The 14538-nt window shown below is 45.8% G+C and overlaps 1 protein-coding gene across 1 annotated transcript in view; it reads right to left on the reverse strand.

Annotated features, from left to right (window-relative positions):
* Window positions 1-14538, reverse strand: part of fbxo41 (F-box protein 41) — a 320938-nt gene that overhangs the window by 281798 nt on the left and 24602 nt on the right. Inside the window, exon 4 of the mRNA XM_060827707.1 lies at window positions 11679-11758. Within this exon, the coding sequence (XP_060683690.1) occupies window positions 11679-11758 (80 nt within the window). The remainder of the gene's footprint in view (window positions 1-11678; window positions 11759-14538) is intronic.

The raw sequence follows: 14538 nt of genomic DNA on the forward strand, positions 1-14538 counted from the left end.
GAAATGGGACAACAGGTCTCTGGCACAGAGTCTGTCCCTGCTGCTCAGAAGGGAAGGGGGAAGAGGAGCAGAGCATTAGTCATTGGGGACTCCGCAGTTAGGGGGACAGATAGGAGGTTCTGTGGGAATGAGAGAGACTTCCAGGTGCCAGGGTTTGTGATGTCTCTGATTGTATTTTCGGGATCCTTGAGGAGGAGGGGGACCAGCCCCAAGTTGTGGTCCACCTAGGCACCAACGAAATAGATAGGAAGAGAGATGAGGATTTAAGGCAGAAATTCAGGGAGTGTGGGTGGAAGCTCAGAGCTAGAACAAACAGAGTTGTTATCTCTGGTGTGTTGCTTGTGCCATGTGCTAGCGCAGCGAGGAATAGGGAGAGAGTGGAGTTGAACACGTGGTTACAAGGATAGTGCAGGAGGGAGGGTTTTGGATTTCTGGATAATTGGGGCTCTTTATGGGGCAGATGGGACCTCTACAAACAGTTCCATCTTCACCTGAACCAAAGAATACCAATATCCCTGGGGGGGCAGGTTTGTTAATGCTCTTTGGGTGGGTTTAAACTGATTCAGCCGGAGGTTGGGAACTGAAACAGTAGTTTGAGTACATGGGAGGATGAGCAGTGAAGTCAGATGGGAAATATTCATCCTGGAGTTCAGTTACTAGTGGGATACCACAAAGATCTGTTTTGGGTCCACTGTTGTTTGTTATTTATATAAATGACCTGGATGAGGGCATTGAAGGATGGGTTAGTAAATTTGCGGATGACACTAAGGTCGGTCAAGTTGTGGATAATGACGAAGAATGTTGCAGGTTACAGAGGGATGTAGATAAGATGTAGAGCTGGGCTGAGAGGTGGCAAATGGAGTTTCACTTTGGAAGGAGTAACAAGAATGCAGAGTACTGAGCTAATAGTAAGTTTCTTGTTAGTGTAGAGAAGCAGGGGTATCTTGGTGCCCAGGTACATAGTTCCTTGAAAGTTGCCACCCAAGTTGATAGGGTTGTTAAGAAGGCATACAGTAGAGGGATTGAGTTTCAGAACTATGAGATCATGCTGCAGTTGTACAAAACTCTGGTGCGACCAAAGTTGTGTATTGCATATAGTTCTGGACACTGCATTATAGGAAGCATGTTAAGCTTTGGAAAGGGTTCAATGGAGATTTACTAGGATGTTGCCTGGTATTGAGGGAAGGTCTTACGGGGAAAGGCTGAGGGACTTGAGGCTGTTTTTATTAGAGAAAAGGAGGTTGAGAGGTGACTTAATTGAGACATACAAGGTAATCAGGGGGTTAGATAGGTTAGATAGGTTAGATAAATTGAGGGGTGATAGATATAGGTCAGATGTCAGAGGTAGTTTCTTTACTCAGAGAGTAGTAGAGGCATGGAACGCACTACAATAGTAGTAGACTTGCCAACTTTAAGGGCATTTAAATGGTCATTGGATAGACACATGGACAGGAATGGAATCGAGTAGGTTAGAGGAGCTGCGGATTGGTTCCACAGGTCGGCGCAACATCGAGGGCCGAAAGGCCTGTACTGCGCTGGAATGTTCTATGTTCTATGTTTTTACTGAAATTTAAATAGACTACATCTACCGCACTGCCCTTGTTAACCTTCCTGGTCACTTTATCAAACAATTTTAATAAATATGTGAGGCATGATCTCCCACTCACAAAGCCAGAATGTCTACTCCCAATCAAACCATGACTTCCTAAATGCATGTATATCTTGTCTTGCAGAATCTTCTCAAGTAACGTACCTACCATAGATATGAAGCTCACTGGTCTATAGTTGACAGGCTTTTATTTGCAGCCCTTCTTGAATAACGGCCTAACATTCACTACCCTTCAGTCTCCGGGACTTCACCTGTGTCTAACGATGATGCAAAAATATTGGCCAAGCTCCCCGCAATTTCTTCTCTAGCCTCTTGCAGTGTTCTTGGATATATCTGGTCAGGTATAAGAGATTTATCCACCTTCGTACATTCCAATATGTACACCTGTACTCCTCTCCTGTGATATGAACTGTCCCCAACATATCACCACTAATGTCCTCCACTTCCCAAGTCTTCATGTCTTTCTGCATGGTAAACACAGAGGGAAAATATTCATTGAGGCCCTCCCATCTCCATTGATTCTACACATTCACGTCCACTTTGATCCTTGAGTAGCCCTATTCTCTCTCTTTTACTGAAAGTTACTCTTTTTCCTTTAATATACCTACAGTACCTCTTTGGATTCACCTTAATCTTCTCGGCCAAGAGTACTGGGTGCCCCATTTGTGCCTTCCTGTTTTCCTTCTTCAGTAAACCCCTGTAATCCTTGTCAATTTCCAGGTACTTCCATGATCTCAGCTGCCTGGACCTGAGCCACCTCTCCTCCTTTTTCTCGTCAAAGCCTCAATATCTCTTCCCTACTCCTGCCAACCTTGCCCTTTATCCTCACAGGAATTTGCCGAGAGGTGCAAGGGAGGAGCGAAGAACTTCTGGGAAGTTATATATTTGTGTGGTTATGTTCCCCGAAACACTACTCGGGTCGTGTCTCCCACCCATCCTCCTCTAACCAAAAAAAAAGGTTCTGTGCACCAGATTGGCGAGGTAACGAGATTATTTTTTATTCCTTATTTTTCAACAGTCTCTTTGGGAATTTCGAACAGTGGGAATGGAGTTTAGGGCGGTGGAATATTCCTCCTGCAGAATATGGGATGTAAGGGTCACCACTAGTGTCCCTGCTGACTACACCTGCAGGAAGTGCACTCAACTCCAGCTCCTCGTAAACAGAGTTAGGGAACTGGAGCTGGAGCTGGATGAACTTCGGATCATTTGGGAGGCAGAGGGGGTTATTGAGAGGAGTTACAGGGAGGTAGTCACTTCTCAGGTACAAGAAAAAGGCAGATGGGTTACAGTCACGGGACGGAAAGGGAACCAGCAGGCAGTGCAGGGATCCCCGGTGGCCATTCCTCTCAACAGTATACTGTTTTGGATACTGTTGGGGGTGGGGAGTGGGGAACTTACCAGGGGAAAGTAATGGGGCACAAGGCTCTGGCATAGAGTCTGTCCCTGCTGCTCAGAAGGGAAGGGGGAAGAGGAGCAGAACATTAATCATTGGGGACTCCATAGTTAGGGGGACAGATAGGAGGTTCTGTAGGAACGAGAGAGACTTATGGTTGGTGTGTTGCCTCCCAGGTGCCAGGGTTCGTGATGTCTCTGATCGTGTTTTTGGGATCCTTAAGGGGGAGGGGGAGGGGGAGCAGCACCAAGTCGTGGTCCACATAGGCACCAACAACATAGGTAGGAAGATAGATGGGGGATTTAAGGCAGAAATTCAGGGAGTGAGGGTGCAAGATTAGAGCAAGGACAAAGAGAGTTGTTGTCTCTGGTTTGTTGCCTGTGCCACGTGCTAGTGAGGCAAGGAATAGGGAAGAGAGAGGAGTTGAACATGTGGCTACAGGGATGGTGCAGGAGGGAGGGTTTTGGATTCTTGGATAATTGAGGTACTTTCTGGGGTAGGTGGGATCTCTACAAACAGGATGGTCTTCATCTGAACCAGAGGGGTACCAATATCCTGGGGGGAGATTCGCTAAGGCTATTGGGGTGGGTTTAAACTAATCCAGCAGGGGGATGGGAACCAAAACTGTAGTTCGGGTATAGAAAAGGTTGAAAGTAGGGAGGTCCGAAATCAAGTTTCAGGGACGCAAGACGGCATTGGCAAGCAAGAAGTTGGTTTGAAGTGTGTCTACTTCAACACCGGGAGCATTCGGGAAGGAAAGTAGTGACCATAAATTCTCACCCTTCGACGCCAATGGCCATTTTGAGTGCGAGCAGCAGCGGAGGTAAGACAAACCCGAAACACTGCAGCTAAGGTAAGGTAAGGCAGCTTTTTAAAAGTACTTACCGGTAGCGGACAGCGGTGTTTTCCCTTTCACAGAAGGAGCGGGAGCAGTGGGGGAAGTGACCAGGACCAGAGGGGCAGCCGGGAAGATAAGCAGTGACCATATCAATCAGCAAGGCGGCTCTACAACTGTAGTGTCTCCCACCCGCCCTCCTCCTCTAACCTCGTTAATAAGGTAAGGCTCATTCTAAACTTCCTCGATTAAATATGAGTTTGTTATTGATTTTATAGCAACTTGAACTAAGCTTTCTACTTTAGTACTGAGTGGGTGTTCAGATAAGTCGGGTATGGATGCGAGGGCAGTTGCTCGGTCCTCCTGCAGAATGTGGCAGGTGGGAGACATGACACACGTCTCCACTGGCTACATCTGTGGGAAATGCACCCAACTCCAGCTCCTTGAAAACCGTGTTAGGGAATTGGAGCTGGAGCTGGATGAACTACGGATCATTCGGGAGGCTGAGGGGGTTATTGAGAGGAGTTACCAGGAGTTGGTCACTCCTAAGGCTCAGGATAAGGATAAATGGGTTACAGTTAGGGGGAAGAAAGGGTCCAGGTAGACAGTGCAGAGATCCCCTGTGGTTATTACCCTCAGCAATAAGTATACCGTTTTGGATACTGCTGGGGGGGATGACCTACCAGAGAAAGCCATAGCAGTCAGTTCTCTGGCACTGAGCCTGACACTGTGACAAAGAAGGGAAGGCGGCAGAATAGGAAGGTGGTAGGGGACTCGATAGTTAGGGGAATCGACAGGAGATTTTGTGGTCAGGATCGGGATTCCCGGAAGGTATGTTGCCTCCCTGGTGCCAGGGTCCGGGACGTCACTGATCGGGTGTATAAGGTTCTAAAAGGAGAGGGCGAACAGCCAGAAATCTTGTTACATATTGGCACTAATGATATAGCCAGGAAAAGGATCGAAGATATAAAAAGTGATTTCAGGGAGTTAGGATGGAAGTTGCAAAGCAGGACAAACAGAGCAGTGTTCTCTAGTTTACTACCGGTGCCACAAGATAGCGAGGCGAGGAACAGGGAGAGGGCGCAGCTTAATACTTGGCTGCCCAGCTGGTGTAGAAGGGAGGGCTTCAGTTACGTAGATAATTGAGATGCCTTCTGGGGAAGGTGGGATCTGTACAAGAAGGACTGGCTGCATCTGAACTGGAAGGGGACCAATGTCCTGGGTGGGAGGTTTGCTCGAGTAGTTGGAGAGGGTTTAAACTAGTATGGCAGGGGGGTGGGAACCTGAGCTGTATACCGGAGGTGAGAGTTGATGCAGATGAGGCAATAGCAAGAGGTAGACCAGCTAGTGGGAAGGATTTTCCTGGGAAGGAACCAAGTGATCAGTTAAAGTGGGTTTGCTTTAACGCAAGGAGTATCAGGAATAAAAGATCATGGATCATGGATCAATACCTGGTGCTATGATGTTGTGGTCATAACAGAGACATGGGTTTCTCAGGGGCAGGAATGGTTGCTGGATGTTCCAGGGTTTAGAGCATTTACAAAGAATAGGGAGGGGGGGAAAAGAGGAGGAGGTGTAGCACTACTAATCAGAGAGGGTATCACAGCTACAGAAGCTTCCATTGTCGAGGAGGGTCTGCCAACCGAGTCAGTATGGGTGGAAATTAGGAACAGCAAGGGAGTAGTCACCTCTTTAGGGGTTTACTACAGGCCCCCCAATAGCAGCAGGGAGATGGAAGAAAGCATAGGTCGGCAGATTTTGGAAAAGTGTGGACATAGTAGGGTTGTTGTAATGGGGGAATTTAACTTTCCCAATATTGATTGGAACCTCCTTCGAGCAGAAGATTTGAATGGAGCTGTTTTTGTAAAGTGTGTTCAGGAGGGTTTCCCAACTCAGTACATTGACAGGCCGATGAGGGGAGAGGCCATTCTAGACTTGGTGCTCAGAAACGAGCTGGGGCAGGTATCAGATCTTGGGGTGGGAGAGCATTTTGGTGATAGTGACCACAACTGCCTCACATTCTACATAGCTATGGAGAAGGGGAGGATTAGGCAAAATGGAAGGATATTTAATTGGGGAAGAGGAAACTATGATGCGATTAGACATGAGTTAGGAAGCATGGATTGGGAGCAATTGTTCCATGGTAAAGACACTATAGACATGTGGAGATTGTTTAAAGAACAGTTGTTGCAAGTGATGAATAAATCTGTCCCTCTGAGACAGGCAAGAAGGGGTAAGATAAAGGAACCTTGGATGACGAGAGCGGTGGAGCTTCTTGTCAAAAGGAAGAAGGTAGCTTACATAAGGTGGAGGAAGCTAGGGTCAAGCTCTGCTCTAGAGGATTACAGGCAGGCGAGGAAGGAGTTTAAAAAAGGTCTGGGGAGAGCCAGGAGGGGGCACGAGAAAGGCTTGGCAGAACGGATTAGGGAGAACACAAAGGCATTTTACATTTATGTGAGGAATAAGAGAACGGTCAAAGAAAGAGTAGGGCTGATCAGGGATAGCATAGGGAATTTGTGTGTGGAGTCTGAGGATGTAGGGGAAGCCCTAAATGAGTTTTTTGCTTCTGTCTTTACAAAAGAAACAAAATTTGTAGTGAATGAAACCTTTGAAGAGCAGGTATGCATGCTGAAATGGATAGAGATAGAGGAAGCTGATGTACTGACAATTTTGTGAAACATTAAGATTGACAAGTCGCCAGGCCTGGACCAGATTTGTCCTCGGCTGCTTTGGGAAACGAGAAATGTAATTGCTTCACCACTTGCGAAGATCTTTTCATCCTCACTCTCCACTGGAGTCGTACCTGAGGACTGGAGAGAGGCAAATGTAATTCCTCTCTTCAGGAAAGGAAATAGGGAAATCCCCGGCAATTACAGACCAGTCAGTCTCACGTCTGTCGTCTGCAAGGTGTTAGAAAGGATTCTGAGGGATAGGATTTATGACCATCTGGAAGAGCATGGCTTGATTAAATGCAGTCAGCACGGCTTTGTGAGGGGCAGGTCATGCCTCACAAACCTTATCGAGTTCTTTGAGGATGTGACTGGAAAGCTAATGAGGGTCGAGCTGTGGATGTGGTGTATATGGACTTCAGCAAGGCATTTGATAAGGTTCCCCATGGTAGGCTCATTCAGAAGGTCAGGAGGAATGGGATTCAGGGGAACATAGCTGTCTGGATACAGAATTGGCTGGCCAACAGAAGACAGCGAGCGGTAGTAGAAGGAAAATATTCTGCCTGGAAGTCTGCGGTGAGTGGTGTTCCACAGGGCTCTGTCCTTGGGCCTCTACTGTTTGTAATTTTTATTAATGACTTGGATGAGGGGATTGAAGGATGGGTCAGCAAGTTTGCAGATGACACAAAGGTTGGAGGTGTCGTTGACAGTATACAGGGCTGTTGTAGGCTGCAGCGGGACATTGACAGGATGCAGAGATGGGCTGAGAGGTGGCAGATGGAGTTCAACCTGGTAAATGCGAGGTAATGCATTTTGGAAGGTCAAATTTGAAAGCTGAGTACAGGATTAAGGATAGGATTCTTGGCAGTGTGGAGGAACAGAGGGATCTTGGGGTGCAGGTACACAAAACCCTTAAAATGGCCACCCAAGTGGACAGGGTTGTTAAGAAAGCATATAGTGTTTAGGCTTTCATTAACAGGGGGATTGAGTTTAAGAGTCGTGAGATCTTGTGCTCTATAAAACTTTGGTTTGACCGCACTTGGAATACTGCGTCCAGTTCTGGTTGCCCTATTATAGGAAAGATGTGGATGCTTTGGACAGGGTTCAGAGGAGGTTTACCAGGATGCTGCCTGGACTGGAGGGCTTATCTTATGAGGAGAGGTTGACTGAGCTCGGACTTTTTTCATTGGAGAAAAGGAGGGGGAGAGGGGACCTAATTGAGGTAAACAAGATAATGAGAGGCATAGATAGAGTCGATAGCCAGAGAATGTTTCCCAGGGCAGAAATGACCAACACGAGGGGTCATAGTTTTAAGCTGGTTGGAGGAAAGTATAGAGGGGATTCAGAGGCAGGATCTTTACACAGAGAGTTGTGAGAGCATGGAATGCGTTGCCAGCAGCATTGGGGACATTTAAGAGACTGCTGGACATGCATACGGTCACAGAAATGTGAGGGTGCATACATGAGGATCAGTGGTCGGCACAACATCGTGGGCTGAAGGGCCTGTTCTGTGCTGTACTGTTCTATGTTCTGTGTTCTATCTGGAATAAGATGGGTGAACTTGCAGCATGGGTTGGTACCTGGGACTTCGGTGTTGTGGCCATTTCGGAGACATGGATAGAGCAGGGACAGGAATGGTTGTTGAAAGGTTCCAGGATTTAGATGTTTCAGTAAGAACACAGAAGATGGTAAAAGAGTGGGGTGGGTGTGGCATTGTTGGTCAAGGACAGTATTACAGTTACAGAAAGGATGTTTGGGGACTCGTCAACTGAGGTAGTATGGGCTGAAGTTAGAAACAGGAAAGGAGAGGTCACCCTGTTGGGAGTTTTCTATTGGCCTCTAAATAGTTCCAAAGGTGTAGAGGAATGGATAGCAAAGATGATTCTCGATAAGAGTCAGAGAGACAGGGTAGTTGTCATGGGGGACGTCAACTTTCTAAATATTGACTGGGAACACTGTAGTACAAGTACTATAGATGGGTTGGGTTTTGTCCAGTGTGTGCAGGAGGGCTTCCTGACACAGTATGTAGACAGGCCAACAAGGGCAAAGTCACATTAGATTTGGTACTGGGTAACGAGCCTGGCCAGGTGTTAGACTTGGAAGTAGGTGAGCACTTTGGTGATAGCGGTCACAGTTCTGTTATGTTTACTTTAGTGATAGAAAGGGATAGGTGTATACCACTGGGCAAGAGTTACAGCTGGGGGAAAGGCAATTACGATGTGATTAGGCAAGATTTAGGAATCATAGGATGGGGAAGGAAACTGCAGGGGATGGGCACATTAGAAATGTGGAGCTTATTCAAGGAAAATTGTGTCCTCGATAAGTATGTACCTGTCAGGCAGGGAGGGAGCTGTAGAGCGCGGGAGCCGTGGTTTATGAAGGAAGTGGAATCTCTGGTCAAGAGGAAGAAGGCGGCTTATGTCAGGATGAGATGTGAAGGCACAGTTAGGGCGCTTGAGGGTTACAAGGTAGCCAGGAAATACCTAAAGAGAGAGCTCAGAAGAGCCAGGAGGAGACATGAGAAGTTGTTAGCAGATAGGGTCAGGGTAAACCCTAAGGCTTTAAGGAATAAAAGAATGATGAGAGTAAGATTAGGGCCAATCAAGGATAGTAGTGGGAAGTTGTGTGTGGAGTCAAAGGAAATAGGGGAAGCAATAAATGAATATTTTTCGACAGTATTCACTCTAGAAAATGACAATGTTGTCGAGGAGAATACTGAGATACAGGCTACCAGACTAGGTGGGATTGAGGTTCACAAGGAAGAGGTGTTAGAAATCCTGCAGAGTGTGAAAATAGATCAGTTCCCTGGGCTGGATGGGATTTATTCTAGGATCCTCTGGGAAGTCAGGGAGGAGATTGCCGAGCCTTTGGCATTGATCTTTAAATCGTCATTGTCTACAGGAATAGTGCCAGAAGACTGGAGGATAGCAAATGTTGTCCCCTTGTTCAAGAAGAGGAATAGAGACAACCCTGGTAATTATAGACCAGCGAACCTTACTTCAGTTATTGGCAAAGTGTTGGAAAAGGTTATACGAAATAGGATTGATAATCATCTAGAAAAGAATAATTTGATTCGGGATAGTCAGCACGGTTTTGTGAAGGGTAGGTCGTGCCTCACAAACCTTACTGAGTTCTTTGAGAAGGTGACCAAACAGATGAGAGTAAACCGGTTGATGTGGTGTATGTGGATTTCCGTAAGGTGTTCGATAAGGTTCCCCACAGTAGGCTATTGTACAAAATGCGGAGGAATGGGATTGTGGGAGACATAGCAGTTTGGATCAGTAATTGGCTTGCTGAAAGAAGACAGAGGGTGGTGGGTGATGGGCAATGTTCATCCTGGAGTCCAGTTACCAGTGGTGCACCACAAGGGTCAGTGTTGGGTCCACTGCTGTTCATCATTTTTATAAACGACCTGGATGAGGGCGTGGAAGGGTGGGTTAGTAAATTTGCAGACGACACTAAGGTCGGAAGAGTTGTGGATAGTGACGTAGGATGTTGTAGGTTACAGAGAGACATAGATAAGCTGCAGAGCTGGGCTGAGAGGTGGCAAATGGAGTTTAATGTGGACAAGTGTGAGGTGATTCACTTTGGTCGGAGTAACCGGAATGCAAAGTACTGGGCTAATGGTAAGATTCTGGGTAGTGTAGATGAGCAGAGAGGTCTCGGTGTCCAGGTACACAGCTCCCTGAAAGTTGCCACCCAGGTTGACAGGGTTGTTAAGAAGGCATACAGTGTTTTAGCTTTTATTAATAGCGAGATCGAGTTCCAGAACCATGAGGTTATGCTACAGCTGTACAAAACTCTGGTGTGGCCGCACTTGGAGTATTGTGTACAGTTCTGGTTACCACATTATAAGAAGGATGTGGAAGCTTTGGAAAGGGTGCAGAGGAGATTTACTGGGATGTTGCCTGGTATGGAGGGAAGGTCTTACGAGGAAAGGCTGAGGGACTTGAGGCTGTTTTCGTTAGAGAGAAGAAGGTTGAGAGGTGACTTAATAGAGACATATAAGATAATCAGAGGGTTAGATAGGGTGGACAGGGAGAGCCTTTTTCCAAGTATGGTGACGGTGAGCACGAGGGGCAATAGCTTTAAATTGAGGGGTGATAGATATAGGACAGATGTCAGAGGTAGTTTCTTTACTCAGAGAGTAGTAAGGGTATGGAATGCTTTGCCTGCAACGGTAGTAGATTTGGCAACTTTAAGTACATTTAAGTCATCATTGGACAGGCGTGTGGACGTACATGGAATAGTGTAGGTTAGATGGGCTTCAGATTGGTATGACAGGTCGGGGCAACATCGAGGGCCGAAGGGCCTGTACTGCGCTGCAATGTTCTATGTTCTATGGTGGAGTATTAACTAAGCAGCCTGGGAAAGTGGCAGAGGGAGTGGAGGAGAAAGGTGGCAATCTGTAGGAGGTTTCCTTGCCCATGTTTGACCTCATGCCATGAGGATTTATGAGATCTGGCATCAATGTTGAAGAGTTCCAGAACAACATTCTGAAATCTGGGTAGTTAAGAACATCAACATGACAGACTCAATGTACTTCAACGCTATGAAGAGGCTTTTCCAGGAGGACATGTCCTTTCCTGATACTTACTGTGTTTGTAAACAACCATTTTGGAAAAAAATACAAACTTGGTTTGGTTTTTCACTATTTTACCCAGTAAGAAGGATAGTTTCTTTTTCCTTCTTTTTAAAAATAGATACTGTCCTATCAAAGAGATGCTGTGGCATAATGAGATTTTTGCTTCTGTGTCCCACTCCTGGACTTGATTGCTAAGGAATGTCTACTCAGAACGTTTTGTAAATTAACCTATAAATCCTTCCAATGCACTATCCATAGCTCCAGACTACAACATGCCTCTCCACTCATGGTATCTGCTTTCAATATCATTGGCTAGAAACTATTTGACAAAGTAGACTTAAAATCATATATATGGTGAATTCTCATTCAGTCATGCACATTTGCAGATAAATATGAATAATGAGTATGGCTTATTATTAAACATTTTCATAAAACAAATTCAGCACATACAAATTTAGCTGCACATTTTAATACTTTTCTACAATATTAAATTAAGCCATAAAATCATTTGAAATTCAGAACAAAATGAAGAGCAATGAACTATATTAACATCATAAATTCAGGTTGTTTGGTTTCACATCCTATACCTGACATTTGGTAACGACTGCTGCTCAGATGCAGCCACATTCCCTCGGGTAATTCCCACTGGGGGTACAGGTCTTTCACCCTAGACAACAACAAGGAATTGAAAAATAAAGCAAAAATTACAAAAGAAATCAAAACTAAAACAATAACAAGAAGTAATCCAATAGCAGAATTACATGTAATGTCCTGCAATTGTGCATTGGTTGAGCATAGTTGGCATGTCGCCCACTGCAAACAAACAAAGGGACTGTGCAATAGAATACAATAAATCCATCAAGTTGTGATAAAGTATCAGAAAATTAACGAGAATCACAGAATTGCAGAATCACTATGGTACAAGAGGAAACCATTCAATTCATCTAAGCAGAAACTTTTGTCAAACATTAAGATTGACAAGTCGCCAGGCCTGGACCAGATTTGTCCTCGGCTGCTTTGGGAAACGAGAAATGTAATTGCTTCATCACTTGCGAAGATCTTTTCATCCTCGCTCTCCACTGGAGTCGTACCTGTGGACTGGAGAGAGGCAAATGTAATTCCTCTCTTCAGGAAAGGAAATAGGGAAATCCCCGGCAATTACAGACCAGTCAGTCTCACGTCTGTCGTCTGCAAGGTGTTAGAAAGGAATCTGAGGGATAGGATTTATGACCATCGGGAAGAGCATGGCTTGATTAAATGCAGTCAGCACGGCTTTGAGAGGGGCAGGTCATGCCTCACAAACCTTATCGAGTTCTTTGAGGATGTTACTAGACAGGTTGATGAGGTGGATGTGGCGCATATGGACTTCAGCAAGGCATTTGATAAGGTTCCCCTTGGTAGGCTCATTCAGAAGGTCAGAAGGAATGGGATTCAGGGGAACATAGCTGTCTGGATACAGAATTGGCTGGCCAACAGAAGACAGCGAGCGGTAGTAGAAGGAAAATATTCTGCCTAGAAGTCTGTGGAGAGTGGTGTTCCACAGGGCTCTGTCCTTGGGCCTCTACTGTTTGTAATTTTTATTAATGACTTGGATGAGGGGTTTGAAGGATGGGTCGGCAAGTTTGCAGATGACATAAAGGTTGGAGGTGTCGTTGACAGTATACAGGGCTGTTGTAGGCTGCAGCGGGACATTGACAGGATGCAGAGATGGGCTGAGAGGTGGCAGATGGAGTTCAACCTGGATGAATGCGAGGTGATGCATTTTGGAAGGTTGAACTTGAAAGCTGAGTACAGGATTAAGGATAGGATTCTTGGCGGTGTGGAGGAACAGAGCGATCTTGGGGTGCAGGTACACAAAACCCTTAAAATGGCCACCCAAGTGGACAGGGTTGTTAAAAAAGCATATGGTGTTTTGGCTTTCATTAACAGGGGGATTGAGTTTAAGAGCCGTGAGATCTTGTGCTCTATAAAACTTTGGTTAGATCGCAATTGGAATACTGCGTCCAGTTCTGGTCGCCCTATTATAGGAAAGATATGGATGCTTTGGAGGGTTCAGAGGAGGTTTACCAGGATGCTGCCTGGAATGGAGGGCTTATCTTATGAGGAGAGGTTGACTGAGCTCGGACTTTTTTCGTTGGAAAAAAGAAGGAAGAGGGAGGACCTATTTGAGGTATACAAGATAATGAGAGGCATAGAAAGAGTTGATAGCCAGAGACAATTTCCCAGGGCAGAAATTGTTAAAACGAGGGGTCATAGTTTTAAGCTGTTTGGCAGAAAGTGTAGAGGGGATGTCAGCGGCGGGTTCTTTACACAGAGAGTTGTGAGAGCATGGAATGCGTTGCCAGCAGCAGTTGTGGAGGCAAGGTCATTGGGACATTTAAGAGACTGCTGGACATGCATATGGTCACAGAAATTGAGGGTTCATACATGAGGTTTACCTTACATGAGGATCAATGGTCGGCACAACATCGTGGGCTGAAGGGCCTGTTCTGTGCTGTACTGTTCTATGTTCTAGATAGGGGAAGGCCTAAATGAGTTTTTTGCTTTGGTTTTCACCAAGGAAAGGGTGTAAATGAAAACTTTGAGGAACTGGGACACAGTCTTGACCAGATCAAGATTGATGAAATTGATGTGCTAGAAATTTTGGAAAACATTAAGATTGATAAATCCTTCGGGCCAGACCAGATTTATCCCAGGCTGCTCTGGGAAGCGAGAAAGGAGGTTGCTAAGCCACTGGCGAGGATATTTGCCTCCTCAATCTCTATGAGAGTCGTAACAGAGGATTGGAACGATTCAAATGTTGTTTCTCTTTTCAAGAAGGGTAATAGGGAAATCCCTGTCAGACCAGTCAGTCTTACATCTGTGGTCAGCAAAGTTCTGGAAAGAATTCTGAGGGATAGGATTTATGACTATTTGGCAAAGCATAGTGTGATTAAAGGCAGTCAGCATGGCTTTGTGAGGGGCAGGTCATGCCTCACAAAACTAATTGAGTTCTTTGATAAGGTGTCACGACAGGTCGACGAAGGTCGAGCAGTGGATGTGGTGTATATGGACTTCAGCAAGGCATTTGATAGGGTTCCCCACAGTCGGCTCATTCATAAAGTCAGGAAGTATGGGATACCGGGAGATTTGGCTATCTGGATTCAGAATTGGCTGGCTGACAGAAGGCAGAGAGTGGTTGTAGATGGAAAGTATTCTGCCTGGAGGTCAGTGTTGAGTGGGGTCCCACAGAGCTCGGTTCTTGGGGCCTCTGCTCTTTGTAGTTTTTATAAATGACTTGGATGAGGAGATTGAGGGGTGGGTTAGTAAATTTGCAGATGACACAAAGGTTGGAGGTGTCGTCGATAGTATCGAGGGCTACTGCAGGCTGTAGCGCGACATAGACAGGATGCAGAGCTGGGCTGAGAAATGGCAGATGGAGTTCAACCTGGATAAATGTGAAGTGAT

This window comes from Hemiscyllium ocellatum, chromosome 1 (genome assembly GCF_020745735.1).
Source record: "Hemiscyllium ocellatum isolate sHemOce1 chromosome 1, sHemOce1.pat.X.cur, whole genome shotgun sequence".
NCBI classification, from domain to species: Eukaryota; Metazoa; Chordata; class Chondrichthyes; order Orectolobiformes; family Hemiscylliidae; genus Hemiscyllium; species Hemiscyllium ocellatum.